The sequence below is a fragment of the Siphateles boraxobius genome, unplaced genomic scaffold (assembly GCF_051911475.1).
Source record: "Siphateles boraxobius isolate OS27281-9 unplaced genomic scaffold, OSU_SipBor_1 20, whole genome shotgun sequence".
NCBI classification, from domain to species: Eukaryota; Metazoa; Chordata; class Actinopteri; order Cypriniformes; family Leuciscidae; genus Siphateles; species Siphateles boraxobius.
Genome location: NW_027508811.1, coordinates 10,651,954 through 10,668,536, shown reverse-complemented (window position 1 = coordinate 10,668,536; position 16,583 = coordinate 10,651,954). Strand labels below are relative to the sequence as shown.

General features: G+C 37.0%; 1 protein-coding gene across 2 annotated transcripts in view; it reads right to left on the bottom strand.

The window, feature by feature from the left end:
- syt14a (synaptotagmin XIVa) overlaps positions 1-10,116 on the bottom strand; it is a 69,739-nt gene extending 59,623 nt beyond the window's left edge. For both annotated transcript variants that reach the window (XM_077236683.1, XM_077236684.1), the window contains exon 1: positions 10,000-10,116. In XM_077236683.1, the coding sequence (XP_077092798.1) occupies positions 10,000-10,105 (106 nt within the window). In that variant the 5' untranslated portion in view covers positions 10,106-10,116. The remainder of the gene's footprint in view (positions 1-9,999) is intronic.
- Positions 10,117-16,583: the final 6,467 nt, after the last annotated feature.

Sequence of the window (16,583 nt, the reverse complement as noted above, 5' to 3'; positions counted from 1 at the left end):
CTCCACAGTCACACTGAAGAGCTACTGACAATGTTTTTTGTCACACAGCCAGTTTTTCAGACCCACAGTGAATAAAGCAGATTACAATTACATTAATGTCTAACAGCCCTGCCCCTGCTAAATATGCAATATTTCATTCTAGTTGAACCTAGGTTGAACTCACATACTCAGATACAAAGATCTATCTGCTGGATTTGAGTTTGCAGACTTTGTGAACTCATCAGTTCTATTTGGGTGGTTAATGGTCAACTCAATCTGCAAATTGGACCAGATAAGTCAGAATTTCTGAGGCCTGTGGTTCATCTGCTCTAGAGGCCAGTTCGGATTCAGTTTTGAGGGAAATTCGATTGATGCCAAGTCTGTAAATAAACTATGTAAACTAGGCCAAGGTGAGGTTGCAGGGCCAAACCCCAAGTACTTTTGTCCTCTTTCTCGCTTTCATCCATCTCCCCCTTTCAACAGGGCTGTTTTGTATTTATAGAGGCCCGTCCCAGTTTTACATTTGTTCAAATCCTTGACTGAGGAAAAAAGAAAGAGAGAGGGGGAAAAAGAATTGCCCTTGGACCTGGAGATCACACTTTTGTGAGGCAAAGTCATGCCAACCTTTGCATCTCCTTAACTGATAAAGACCAATCACACATTGTCTCAAATCTCAAGCAACAAGAAAAAAGCCACCAAAAGGACCATAGTACACCATAATAAAGTAATTCATAGCTCTAAGATGTACATGTAGAACTTATTTTCAAAAAGATAATATAAAATTAAGAACACTCCTTCAATATTCTCTACTAATCACAATGCATTTTAAACTCGTCCCAAGGATCACATATGGGTGAAGTTTCTCAGCTCATGAGGAGAGTTAAGTACCTGTGAGTACTATAAATACTAACACTGACCTACTAACCAGATCGAAACTATAGTGAGACCAAGGTAGAGATTCAAATATATCCTTCGCCTACCACTATATCTACATCATATCTATATCTAGAATCCTTTCTGCCTGGGCTTAACAGCTCCAGATTGCATGTGCTATTTTCACCATCTCTCACTCTCTGTAAAGAAATAACATCTTATCCTCACAGACTGACAGATTTAAACACAAATCCGCTTTGGCTTCAGAAACAAAAGCACACAAAAGCAGCTCCCCAGACTGGATGTAATGAAAATGCCACTGAGAAACACCTGTGATTTTCCAATATCTCATGGTGGGTTTGCTGACAGAGTATTGAAGCTCATTTGAAATGTTCCTTTTTTCTCTCTCTTTAGGTCTTTTAAACGTGGCTGTGGATTATCATTGGTCAGGCTGAGGTATTTTCTATATGCTGTGCTATTCAGTAGGATATGGTTGAGTGAGTGTATGTGTGTTTTTCAGTTATATGAACCTTTGGCCCTGTGAATAATGAATGAAAACAATGAGAGAGAAAACATCACATTCTTATTAGATTAGATTAGTAAATTGTATTTCTTTACCACTGAAAATATAAAACAAAGGATGAAACATTTTGAATTTAACAAAAGGAGAAAGTTCGGGGGGGAAGTACCTATCAGGTCACAATATGACCTGTATATTTCATATTGTGAATTCTGACTAGAATTCTGCAACACTAGAATAATGCAACAGTGGAGCAACTGCTTAGGTGAACAGATTACAGTAAATCACTATCAATCAGAATGATTTAATAAGAAGAAAAGAAATGAGGAAAAGAAAAAGTCATTAACAAGAAATGGCAAAATATTATCGCATGTAAGTTTTAAATTCTGCGACTGTGATCCCGAATACAGCTCTAGCATTCAGAGTCCAATCAACACATTATTTTAAGGGTTTGCAGAGCGTTATATTCCTTTATTATCAAGATTTTAGAAAAGGATAATATCTGACAAACAGTTTCAAGACAGAAGATCATTTTAGTAACCAATTTAAATGCGTTTAAAGACTCATTTTAGACCATTTACATCTTATTAAACATCTTTAAAAATGGCAAAAATAATTGCTTGGTAAAATAATAACTAAATATACACACACATTAGAACGACAAGGGCTAAGGGTTGGGCAGAGTCATTTAATATGAACCAACTCTATCGGCCAACAGTTTAAACCTCTGACAACTCTATTAAATAATCATTAGAGCTGATTAATAGGATCACTTATCACCCTTCCAGACCACACTCTCCAGAGAGATCATAGCTTTCAAAGTAAGATATTACAAACTTCATCTAAATCAAAATGGTATTATAAAGAGAAAAATTACTCAATATCATCGGCTAAGAAATTTGCTAATTTAGCTGATGCTTTTATTCAAAGTGACGTGTTTTGATCCACAATGTTGGTTCAGGAGTGCTAATATACAGTCTAACAGCACTGGGACTTTCCACTGTTTTTATCAATTTGCTTGTCAGTGTTAGCTTATATTTAGTGGCAGGGTGTTTCAGTGACTCTTAAGGTTGCATTGTTAAGCCAGTAAGTGGTGAAAAAGTACTATCTTTTTCAGTGATTCATTGAATCACTGACTCAGTAGATGGGTTAAAAAACATGAATTCATTTAAGAAATAAACAAGTAAATGCCTTTCTAGGTGAGTTATTGAATCATTGACCAATTTGTTCAAAACTACATTCAGTAACAAAAAAACTACAAGCGACTTCATAAGTGTTCTATTACAAAGCAAGCAAATGCCTCTATAAATGAGTCCATTAATCTACCAATTGTCATGATTCTGCCATCATGTCCTTGTATTCTTCTTGTATTGTGGCAGGATCATGACAGACCCATGTTTTATGTACAAGAGCATGGTCTGTTGTTTGGGCCATGTGCTTGTGTTGTCTCTCTTGCAACCCGCCCCCTTGTTATCCTTGTTTAGTCATGATTGCCTTGTTAGCGTCACCTGTTCCCCTCGTTAGTTACTTGGTATTTAATCCCCTTGTGTTTGCTGTCTTGTGTCGGTTCATTGCCTATTTATGTGGAATGTTGTCGAATCTGTCTATGTTGCTATACCTTGCCATATCTTAGCCGTGAGTATTTGGTGTAGAGTCTTGTCTTTGTGAACGTTTATTTGAAGAATTGTCAGTTTATTGTACAGTCGTTGTTAGGGTTGTAACGGTATACCGGTATGGCGGTTTATCGCGATATTGACTTGTACGATTATCATATCGTGAACATTTCCTTATCCACGGTTTTGGAAAAAAAATTAAAGCAGATCTCAAATGCGCATATGCAACTTATTTCCACTTGACTACTCCACCCATACATGTGCACTGGAGAAAATGTCTGAGACTGAGGCTGCGAATTCTTCGAAAAAAAAGTTAAAATCTGCAGTGTGGGAATACTTTGGGTATCCGAAAAACGAACGTGGGTTTTTCCTTGAAGATTGATATCCAGTTGTGTCCAGAAATATGGACGAAGAGTGGCTGCAAAATGAGGAAATATGTCAAATATGTTCTCCCATATTCGCGAACACCTTCCCTCCCTGCAGATAAAGTTCCATTTATAACTTAAGGCCGTATTATTTACGTGTTGCTGAGGGAATTTACAATATAACGCAGATGTCACGTAAGATGTGCGATTTGATAGATGGATGAATAAATCTAAAATATAGCTGTGCAATAAATAAAATCGCTATATGAGTGTGTCTATTAAACAGCGCAAAAAACTGTAAATCTATATTCTGCTTGTTCAGCGTGTCTGTGTGAATGAGCAGCACCGTTTCACCTAGTATATATTCAAGTATGTGGGACGTTCATGGTGTTTAAAGCGTCTGCCGTCTCACTCACTATATAAGGACGTGAACACATGAACATATCCAGAGCTGCTCTGAGAGAACTAAATAAGCATTTCATAATTTTGTTGAAAATAATCATTGTCAAATACACTCTGACTGAAACTCATAGGAGTTTAGTACAACCTGTCAAAATAAAAATTATCTTAAATAATAATTAATAAATGAAGAATTTTATTAATTCAATTGATCAAACATGCTTGTTCAAATGGGAGATCTGCAGCTTTATTTTTTCTTTCTTATTTTTTCAAAAGGTAGATTAAAAAAGTTTGTTTTAATAAACCATATGTTCAACCAAAAAACGCTATCAGTTTTCATTAATTTAAGGTTCATTGCAGCTGATAATAATAATCATTGTTTAATACCGTAAACCGTGAAACCGTGATATTTTCTGAGACTATTATCATACCGTGAAAATCTCATACCGTTACAACCCTAGTCGTTGTCTAGTCGTGTTTTGCCCCCTCGTGGGTTTTGTTTTCCTGTTTTGTTACCAATAAACCTTGTGTTCATCGCACTCTGTCTGCATTTGGGTTCACCTCCTGCACCCACATAACACCAATGTCACAGTTCTGTTAGTTTAGACTTTTTTGTGTCTCACCACCTTCTGCCTGAGTTAGTCGTTTGTTGCCTTGGTTAATCATTATGTTCAGCTGTGCACTCATTATCTCCCTCCTTATCACTTGTACTTAGCCTACTGTAAGTTCTGTTCTGTTTGTGCTTCATTGTCTCGTCTGTGAATAGATGTGGTGTACTTTCTCCTGCCGCCTTCGTTGTGTATCTAGTCAATTATCAAGTAAAGAGACTGTCTGAACTAAATTAGTCTTATTCGTGTGTATCTACACCACCAGTTCGTGACAACCAATTTGTTCATAATTACTGATTCATTCAGAAACGCCACTATTGTGTAATGCTCAGAGATGCACAAACGAATAATTCTGCTGTGGCTTCGTTTGGAACCATTTTCATTGGAAGAACAAAATTTAAAATTACAGGCAATATTTCAACAAACAAATTAGTTATTAACTCAGTATTGTCATTTTTTGAACTGTTAAAGCAATAAAAGCAATGTTGGTCTGAATATCAATACCATCTTTCTTTGCAAGACTTTTCTCTTTCTGTTCTGTGGTTGTGTTGAAGGTTCCAGCATCGGTTACATGTAGCTGTCTTGACTAACAGTGACCCAGACTGATAACCAGACAGAGAAGAGACAACTTTGCCCTAGGGAGTCTCACTCTTTCTCTCTCTCTACTGCACACACATTACCAGTCTGACACACAATGCCGCAATTAACAGTTTGGTCCTCTAAGGTAGATCCTATTCACTACAGTCTACATTTTTTTCTCTCTCTCTCTCCCCCTCCCTCCCTCCCTCAAGGGAGAGAGAAGCAATTTAAGTCAAGACACATAAAATCTAATGGGCATTTGCAAACAAGTCTTAAAATCTGCACTAGATCTCAAGTCCCAAACCGATTAGAGAGAAGATTGTGATTGCTGGCATACGCCTCCGCCTCACAAACTCATCCAGGCTGCTTACAGTCCTGTGAAGAGTTGTAAATCAGACGTTAAGCTCAGCTAGTTCAAATAACACCTATTAAAGTCCACTTGATTTCATGGATGATTTATTGATTAGACAATTACATCTCGTAATCTGTGAGTGACGTTCACTTTTCTAATCTGGAAAACATCAAAAGAGAAAAAAAAACTGAAACTCATCTAAATTTCTTATTTGCTTTGTTCTTTATATGAAAAAAGAGGGCTCTTTCAGTCAGCACCCAGTAGAGCAACCCTACACAGCAATTATGGGCCTACACCTGCGCTCTCTGGAGTCCTCCGCTGCCTTTGGGAGAAGGAGTGGGACCCTGTGGGTGTGTTTTGGCGACTGGACTCTGCTGGGACTTCACCAACTCCACACTCTGCATTCAGACTTTGCATTGGATTGGGTTCATGACTGGTCTGCACTACTCTGAGTCATGAAAACATACCCTGCAGAAGTCAGACTCTAGAGGACTGTGCTGCAGTTGATGCAGTCGATTTCATGCACAAAGATGCCACTAAAGACCAACGTGTGGGTTTGTATGTAAATGTCCATCTACAGGCAAAGTACAGGCCAGTCTTGTCAGTTTTTGCAATTTGCATTTATTTTTGTTTTAATCAATTACTGTTGAAAAATGTGAAATTTGATGTTGCATTTGGTGTGAAACAAAAAATGCAAATCATAACGTGTACTGCTAGAAATCCAGTGTATAAGATTCTCTTTGGGATAAAGAAAACCACAGTTGGCCAAGCAGAGACATCAACGTCCCACAGGCAGCAGGAAAGAACCAGAGAGAGAAATTAAAGATATAATACAGCCTGTTTGGAATAAGAGATGTATCCAGCGTCATGCCCATTCAAATCAACCCCCTCAGATTTTTGAATGCAACTTTCACAAAAAAGTTTTGGTGTTTAAAAAAATTACTTTTGGTAATTAAGTTAAATTATTATTTCTTTAAAAAAAAAAGAAAGACCTACAGTACCATTAATTTTTTTTTTTTTTTTTAGAAAATAAAATACTATTATTCAGCAAGGATGCATTGAATTAAATTGGTCAAAAGTGACAATAAACCATTTGTTACAAAAATATATATTTCAAATAAGTGTTCTTTTATTACTTGTTATTGTAATTTATCACTGCTTCCACAAAATAATAAAGTTTTTAAAGTAGTTTTGCCTTAGTAAGCATTAGAAACTTCTTTCAAAAACATTCAAACATATTTTGAATGGTAGTGTTGCAAAAGAAAAAAGAAAACTCAGATATCTAAATTTGATTCATCCAATCGAGTCACATATTCCACAGATCCCTTTGCATTAAAATTCAAATTTTGTCATCATTCACCATCATGTCACTCGAAACTCTAATGACTAATTCGGAACGTGGAACACAAAGGCAGTTATTATCAAAATGTCAAAGGAACTAAATGGAAAACAGAATAAACAGAACATCTCTACTGATTCTAAACGGTTGTTAACCAGTTCTAAACCAGAGTTCTGTCAGGACCACTATTGTCAAATACGATTGACAGTTAGCATACAGTTAGGATTGTCAGTATGGTTCTGTTCTGGGCAAGAACTCCCTGCGCATACATGCAGCCTAGCATGGATAAGAGGAGCAGCAATAAAGTAAATTTATTCTGATTCAAAGGGCACTCAGAAGGCCAAATCCTGACTGACGAGAGGAGGAGCTGGGGATGGAGGAGGGTAATTCACTCCTGAGATCTGAAGGATATGTATGGTGTGATAGGCGTCGTATTCCTATAGGTAGACGTGTATCAGCTGATGCGAGCTTGGCTAATGTGACCTGCCAGAACTGACGCTACGCTTAATTTCAACCAACCAGTGTAAATAAGTAAAGAAAACCATCAAATACCTCTGCAGAGAAGTAGAAACCAGATACTGTAGCAGATCTAAAAATGCACATATTTTAATAATTATATCCAATAGTTTTTTGTTGACACAGTCACTCTGGTGTTAACAGGAAATGGCAGCTATTCAATGTGATTAGCAATGAAGCTTATAAGGAGCTGCGAGTAAGTTGCCTCCAGTGCTCTGAAATAACATCTCTTGTAAAACGTGTTGTCAGATTTTGACAAGCTAATTTTCTCATGTACAGGTAAAACGAGGCAACACTCTAATGGTGAGCCAAGTAACTGATGAGACGGTGAACTGGTGAGCAGTGAGACGCATCCACCTTCAGATAAAATAAAAGCAACTTCAAAACAAAGCAATCTTGCATGCATCATTTGAGAGTTTTAAAGGTCATCTATTACAGAGATCCATCAGAGTTTGAAATTCACCTGTCAGAGTTGATGATAAACCGGTTTCTTTTGGCTATGGTTGAAATACTTCCCAGTACATTCCAAATTTGTCCTTCATGTGAAACAAAAGGCTGCAAGTGACAAGTGAAATTAATTGCGCCATGTTTTCAAAATCCACTACGTCGGCCATCAAGTTCTCTTCCTTGCAGCATTTATCTAGAAAAGTAAACAACTCACCAAACACTTAGTCTGCAAACAGCCTCACAACAGCACACACAAGATGTTTGCCATTAAAGAAAATTTAAAAATGTTGAGTTTTTACATTCAAGAGATCCATGGGAACCAAAGAGAAAAGAACAAAAGCTGGAGCTCTTTCAGGGGCAACACACTTCACTGAAGTGATAACAGTTAAACAAATACTCAACAGCCTCTTTTTCATCCTATTCTTCCTTATCAGCAATGTACATCCTGCTTTATGTGCAGCCCTTTTGTTATGCCAACATGATTTTGGATTTTATTCTCTGCAGAACAGCAGTGAAGTGCTGTAAATATTTGATATGGACTGACTGTGCCAACAGATGAGGGGGGAGAGGAGAGGAGATAAAGTATCTGATTGTCCTGAGGCAGAATCGGTCTGTTTGGATGTAAATGTGTCGATATGGTTAACTGACCTGCAGCACAATGCAGAATAACCAGCCCTTGTAAGCATCGCAGTGTTTATGGGATCTCTACATGACACACACCTCTGCATTTTTATTCAATATTAACATTTACACAGAATCTGAGAAGACTACTTGTAAAATAGATTTGACCCTTTACACTTTCTTACAGATCATGGCAAAAGGCATGAACCCTGGATTCAGTGCGGTTAGCTTAAGGTATTGTTTATCATTGTAGCTACAAACATTAATATCGATAAGGTCGAGATATGACATCATGCATCTTAAATCACAATAATGAAGACAAAAGCACAGTTCAATGTGAACAATGTAAAATAGACCTTCAATGGAGCACTGATAAAAGCTTTTCACTCTCAACACAACAAATAGTCAAAAATATTTTATGTAACAATGATAAAACACATGCATCATTTTTCAGTATTTTCATTTTTCATGAAAGGTTAACTAGCACAGATCATCAGCAAAAGTGGGACAGTGATTTTACACTGATAAAACAAATGCGTTTGCTGCTATTTAAATACTACAATAACATATTTAAAGCATTTTTATCCTATGAAAAATGATTTTTTTTTTGTCAAATTATGTTTTCCATGGACCCGTTCAGATCAGTTATATGTAAAAACTTGACAATGTACATATTTAAAAGGCAATCAACCATGAAACTACCATTTGTCCCACTTTACCTGATGACCCACTTTGCAAGCTAAACCAGTTAATAATGTTTTTATCAGCTAAAATACCCATAAAAAACATACAAAATAAATATATTTGCAATCCTTCCAAACCCTACTAAACATTTAGAGCTAAGTTAATGTGCATGCAGATCTAAATCATGTTAAATTAACTGAATTTTTAAAGTCAAGTTAAAATCTTACTAATATCTCTTAACCAGCACAATTTAAATTAACTGTAGGCTAAGCACCGCACATTCAATAAGAAATAATGCCATCTCTTCTGGTGTGGAGGATGTGTGTGTGGGTGTGTTGGTACTGGCTTGCAAAAAAAGAAAAAAGGCCAGTCTCAGTCTCACAAAGAGAAACAGTTTTTAAATACTAAAGAAAATGTTTATAAACTTGAGCCAACTGACATTACACACACCGCCTACATACAATATATATAGGCTACTACATACAATCAAAAAACAGCAAATGCTTTTTCAATTCTTCTCGATGTGAAGGCAATTAAGAAACAGGACGCAATGAAATGAACACGTTACAATTAATACCTACGCAAACAGACAATTCTGCTTAAGTGCAAAGATTAGAGAACGGCGTAAACGCAAGGAAATATCTGCGAAATAGACATGGCGAGACTCTTCGAGCAACCTGTATGAGTGTGTCAAATAACACCAAAATACTTCAACACTTTAACACACTTTAACACCAAAAGATCACACACGGCGGCACTCCGCCAAATGGGGAAGTGAAACCACCAGATTTTCTCAATCAAGCGACGGGAACCTGCTGAGAGTACCGGTTCTCTTGCACTATATAGCCTAGTGAAAGAAACCATCTAATAGCGATGTGAGTTGATCAGGGAGTCGCCAGTGCAGGAGCTGTTCTTTCAGCACCACAATCACTTCACTTCATTCAACATACAAACTTTACCATTAGCGTCGCAACGCAAAAAAATACTCAATGCCACAACCAGAGGGAAAACATTCGAATTTACCACGGCACGCACAGAAGCGCGAGGCGGTTTGGAAAGAGAAGAGAGTTTGAGAGAGCGGGACAGCGGTATTGGCCTACTTACCATCTATCGCCATGATGTTCTGGTCTGGGCTGAACCATGGCGCGCGCTTAAGACGGGGTGGGCTCGACCGCTCCAGTGCGCAGGGGGAGGAGATGGGGACGCGCATCAAATGGTACATTCTGGAATTATAAAAAATACATTAAAAAAGGTCTATGCTGGGTTCCTGATGTGCCCGTTAGTTGGAAGCTGATGAACAGTTTTCAAATAATAATGGGATGAATTAGAAAATAGCAGTCGAAAACCAAGATTATGTGTTATAGCTAACGGTAAGTATACTAAAAATTATTTAAATTCAATTCACATTTATTTGTATACATTTATATATTCATTCACAATACACATCGTTTCAAAACAGCTTTACATAAAATGCATGTGTCTACTACATTACAATTTAGAGTGATCTGTTATTTGGGGTAGCTACTCTGATAACAGTATGACTGTGTCCAAGTATAGTATTTCAGAAATGTACTATACAAATCGCGCAGTTAGCTAACTCGATTTCGATCAATCGAATTTATATGTCAAAGAAGTTTGTCTTGTTTAAACGAGTAAATGGTGGAATATTAAACAAGGCACGGCAAGAGATTTATTACGTTTATTACGTTATACTGTGTACGGTTAATTAGTGTAAGAGCAAATATCAAAAATATTTTATGATAACATTTTTATTATTTTTAATACAGCTCTATGAAATACTTGATTCTGATTTGTTAATCACAGTATTTAGCTAAATATTATTGCAATATTTCTGAATAATAACCATCGGCCATGGCATAGCTGTGTATTAATAGGGATAATGTAGTCAGCTATCACAGTTTTGGACAGGGCATACTCTGATTCTAGTACTATATTAACTCTTTTTGCTTTGAGCACAGAACAAATATGAATTGCAACAAATATTAGCAATGATGGTTTATATTCAATATTCCTACCAGCTCTCCTGGGCTTTTAAAAAATTCATAGCCAAACAGCAGGCATCTCGCTTAATGACAGTGACCTTTAGAAAGCATCTGCATTCAAAAGCAAGTCAATACTCAGCTTTTTGCACTCTCTGAACAGGCTCTATATTTTTCCACATAGTTTTGAAAATGATTTAGAGATTTTTTTAAGTTAAAAATGTATATATCTTTTAGCACCTATTATGACTATACATTGATCAACACTGATAACTGCATTATTTGTTGTAAAGTGGGAGAAATGCTTGCGTATTTCCTGTCAACTGGGATGTCATTAGATTTCTGTAAGTACTGGAAGCCATTCAGAGCACTTACTGGAGAAACGATGAAAGGGAGAGCGTGAGAAACACATTTGGGAAATCAGCTTTGAGTGTGTCTGAAAATAAGATATGAACCTGACAGTATTGGCACTGTTATCGTAATCATAATCCCATCCGGCTACCTTAAAAGTCGCCATGGTTACTCGCTGTTGCCATGTGCCCATTGTTCTGGTTAAAAACACAAGCACGTGCCATCATGCTAGAAATAAAAGTTCCCCATCAGTGTCTTACCATCCATACCATTATTTCCTATCCTCTTTTGTATCTGGTCATTGGATCCCTCAGTCTTTCCAGTCCATTTTACATTAAAGACTAGCCTAAAACTTTGAGTGTTAACTGGAGCCGGGGTCTGAGGTTTAATGATGTGTATGAGGTCATCTACTCTAATTCTCAAAGCTATAAGATCACAGAAATGCCACTGCCAATTAAGAGACACAGAAATTAATAAATAATGTGGATCCCTCTTTCTCTCTGGGTGTAAATTGGAATAATTGGTTTTGACTGCTAACATCTCTCTATTTATTCTCCATTTGACTGTTAATAATTGACAGAGCAAATGCAAGGACACAGACACACACCTCCACTAGCAGTGATCCTAACACCTAAAATCAATGGATCAAATGGTTGCACAAACATATTAAAGTAGGAACATGGCAAATATTATATAATTTTAAACCCTAAAATGCATAGTTAAAATATTTAAAATAAAATAATTACAAATTTATTTCATTTGAATTTGCTATATTTCATCTGGTATCTGGTTTTATGATCACGTTTTATTTTTCTATTTTTATATATTATATTACAGAATTTACTACACAAACTTTTAGGCTACAATGGCCATGATTTTTGAATTGGTATTTAGCTAAATTTACAGACCAAAACAGTTTGGTTACCAACATTGTTTCAAAATATCTTCTTTTATATTCTGCATAAGAAAGAAAGTCATACAGGTTTAAAATGACGTGAGATGAGTAAATGTTAATAAACAGAATTGTAATTTTTGGGCAAACTATCCCCAATATATATATATATATATATTTTTTTTTAAATGAAATGCTACTCTAAATAAGAAGCTAGAACTGCCAGTAGGTGGCTGTAAATGTCTAAATGAGTAAGTCATTGAGCCATTCATTCATTTGATTCGTTCAAATGGCTGATGCATTCATAAATGAAGTAAATAGGTGTGTTCAACTTGAAGTGGCACTGTGCAGACCTATCGGTGTATGACATCAAAGTACCGCAACAGAGATTCGAAAGCATAGGTCGGCTCTCTAATCACACTTGTGGTACTTTGATGTACTGTAGGGCCGGGCATGACCAATTTGCTGACATAGGCAAGACTGTACCTTGTGCCTAACAAGTCTCAGGGTGAAAGAAGATGGTGGTGGAGGAAGTACTGTCATGATGAGGTTGAACAGTGGGCCAAGTTAGTCTCCCTTGGCAAGCATGGGCAATGAACAAAGTGGAAAGGAGTGGAGACGAGGAAGTTTACCTGAAAGGATCTGTAAGTCAATCAGTTGAGCTTTGCCATCAGAGCTAAATATGACATCTATCCAATACCGGCCAATCATTATCAGTGGCTGGGCAAAGACCCAGAGTGTGACCTTTGTTGATTGCCAGCCTCCTTCAAACATATACTTACAGCTCGTAGGTGCGTCTCACAGAGGGACAGTATACTTGGCAAGTTCTCAACCAAGCTTTTATAAGAGCCTCGCCTCCATCCTGGAAAGTTAACGAAATACGCAAATTTCCTTTCACCTCAAGTAATGAACCCTGTACAGGCAATTGCTCTCGTCCAAGAGGGGGTCAAGGCAACCAGAAGTGTCTCCCCACCACTACAGCGAGGCCAGCTCTACTTAGCCTGTGACTGTGAGATGCTGGTTGACATTGACAAACAGCTGGCATTTCCTTTAAAGATTACTGATGCCACTTAAGGCCTGACTTGGTGCTCTAGTCCTCGTCCCTCAAGGTGTACATTGTTGAACTTACTGGGCTCATTCATGGGCTCATCAATGAAATGTCAAAGAAGGAGGGTGCCCACTTGAGAACTCCTCTATCATACTTCCCTCAGTAACTGGTCTCCATGGAGTTGCTTCAACAACCAGCAGTGGTTATTGGGTACGTGGTAACAAAGGGTATAACAACATCTGATCCTCTGTGTGTTTAAACATGATCCAGCATCCATATGAAAATCATTTTGTGTATTTTATTTTTATTTTTTTACATCTGTTGATAAAAGTAGTTTTATAAAGAATATGCATCTAACTATATATACAAATGCATTTTAGAAAGGGAAATTCAGCAATGTGTTTTACAGGTAATGAAAACAGGCAGCATCTGTCAAAACTGGGCAAAAAACTTTTACAGAGAAAAATTGTATGTATCTGTCTTCTTTGTGCATTAAGGAAATACCAAGCTGGATGCAGATTACCATCAAGATTTAGTTTAGTCTAAAAGTAGCAGCTGAGTTGCAGTCAGTGTGAGAGGTTGTCAGACTGGGATGGTTTAGATGTCTGGACAGAATTGTGTCTATCAATAATTGACCTTCTCTTCCTCCCTTGCCATCTCTTTAGGTTTGTTTTGTGTGCGGTTATTTTTGGATTCTGAATTGAGAGCCTCTTCCAAATGGTTGCGCTCATCAGTCTCGTCTGTGTTGTCATAGAAACACTCAGACACCTATTAACCCTTTCAGTTTCAGGAAGAGATGAAAAGGAAGATTGATCTGACTTCAGACAAATCAATACAGCTCTCTGGTCTTTTCTCTGGGAGAGATGAAAACGTACTGATGAAATGGCTAACAGCATCTTTTCTTAAAATAAACTTTATTAACAACATTATGTTTAACTGAAAGACAACTCCGATCTTTGCTTTTTTTGGGAACAGAATCCAGGGCTTGTAAACCGGGAAGGGATGTGCCTCCTAACCATGTCTGTTTCTGTCACCGTGACGAGTTAGGCTACTTGAATTCTTCAGGGAAAAGGATAACCTTTCAGAAGACAGAACTGTAGAGTGATTCTCTCAAGTCAGCTTCACTTTGGAGGGTTTTCTAACGGAGAAAACCTTAAGTGACTATCAATTTACACAGAACCTACCACCTGATCTTACATGTCAAATAATCAAGAAAGCAAGAAATAGTACATTATTTATGTTGATACTATTACAACTTTACTTTCCTGATCTCTGTAAAGCTGCTTTGAAACAATTTGTATTGTAAAAGCGCTATACAAATAAAGGTGACTTGACTTGATCATAGCTTAATTTAAACGTTGTTACATGCTTACAAAATCAGAGGAGCACGAGTGCTGTTCCATATCATATCAGACCATAATTCTTTTACACAACCGTTCCATTAACAAGAAGTTAATATTGGAGTAACTCACATTTTATACACGGTATATTTTTGCTCCGCCAATGAAATTATCAGAAACCATGTTAAGGCAGAATTATCTGTCGCGGATCTCAGATCGATCGATCTAGATGATTAGGAGTGCACGTGAATTAAAAAAATAATGATGTGCATTTATAAATCAGGTGATTTTATATTTCTATATTTGTATTTAGCCTTGCTTCATGTTTTAGTGTGAATAATTGTAGTACTTCAACTTTTGTTAAGTTTGTTTTTCATCTTATACTTTATTATATTTCAGCTTTATTTCCATTGACGAAAACTATTTTTAGTTTTAGTTAACAATACAACACGGGTTTGGAACGCAGCCTATAGACAGACCAGCTGAGTGATATAAACAGTGAAAATTCGAGTGCTGTTGGTCTGTTATATCAATGCTCTAGCTAATGCAAAATGCAACGTGATTAAACACCCCAGTCTAAGTAGAGGTGAAGAGAAAATGTGCTCCTGATACCTACCACCTGATGCGCAGAGCTCCAAACACAGGTCGGAGCTTTCACTCTCTCACTACACAGACACAGGAGTCATGATGGGAGTTTCCAAGGCAACGGACTATCCACACTACAAAAACACAAGAAAGGCTGGACACACAGGAGAAAGATGGAGTGTTTCACACAGATGGAGAACAAGCGTATGAGCACTAGAGAAAAAGGTCACCTTCACTGGTCAGGTCTGTTTTCACAAGTCATCTATTCCTTCTTGCACAATCGGCATGATTGAAATTATAGATGCAAAAATATTTAAAGTTACTGTTAAAATAAAAAATCTGACTCAAAATGCACCATGCGAGAGGAATAAAACTGCTTTTCTGATGTGATTACATGGAGAATTCTTGTATGAAATATTTTATTTATTTTTTCAATATTATAAAAAACACCCATGAACAATCCCAAAAACTCTAAAAACAGAACAATGGGGCTCAGAAGCAGAGGTGGGCACATACACACCAGACTTACAAAGATAGGCACACTTCTTCCACGTTTGCATGCAACATACGCAGCCCTAGCTTAAGCACCTAAAACACCAGCGTTACCATTTAATATTTAATATCATACCACTCAGTGATAAAGCTACACTTACAGTACTTCCTTGCATCTATCCAACAATACATATGAAGGTTTCTGATACAGTTCCTCAGATTCTGTAGTTATAAAATGATACAGTATAATAATATGCAAGCAAAGCAGAATGAATCTCAATGGAGTTTTGAGAGGATTCAGAAAGCATCACAGCAGGATTGTGTTCAGGGGAAACAACTGGGAGATTTGTAGGATGGATCAATGGTTTTGTTTGATACAGTCAGATGCTGACCTTAACCAAACAACTCACACACTCATTCTTTTATTATTTATGACATGTGAGTGTATACGTGTGGTAGCTACAGAGAGAGAGGGAGAGAGAGAGCTTGTTTGTGTGCCAAACAGCTGCTCCATTTTTCAAATGAAGAGAAAGAAACAGAGCAATAGCTAGTAAAGAAAGCAGAAACAGAAGAGTGCATCTGATCAGCGGGGAGTTAGAATGTTTGACAACAAAACTATCACATCAGAAGGTAATTAGATGAATCACAGTCGATCATTAGAGGTGAACTCATGTTCATGTCATTTTAACAAGACACAATTAAAAGCAGAGATTATGATCTATTTAAAAAAATATATATATTTATATATTGTGTTTGCCACACTCAACAGTATTGGATAGATTGCACAAATTTTCATATTAAGCATTTCCCCCCCTGCTGAACAGTAGTTCTTCTTTTTTATTTATTTCAGTGGCTCAACAACTACAAGCAGTGGCTTTTTTGTATAATTAACAAAAAAACAAAAAGTTTACACTAGCGTTCAAAAGTTCTGGGTCTTTATTATTTTATTATTGTTTTTGAACTAATTCACTTATGCTAAC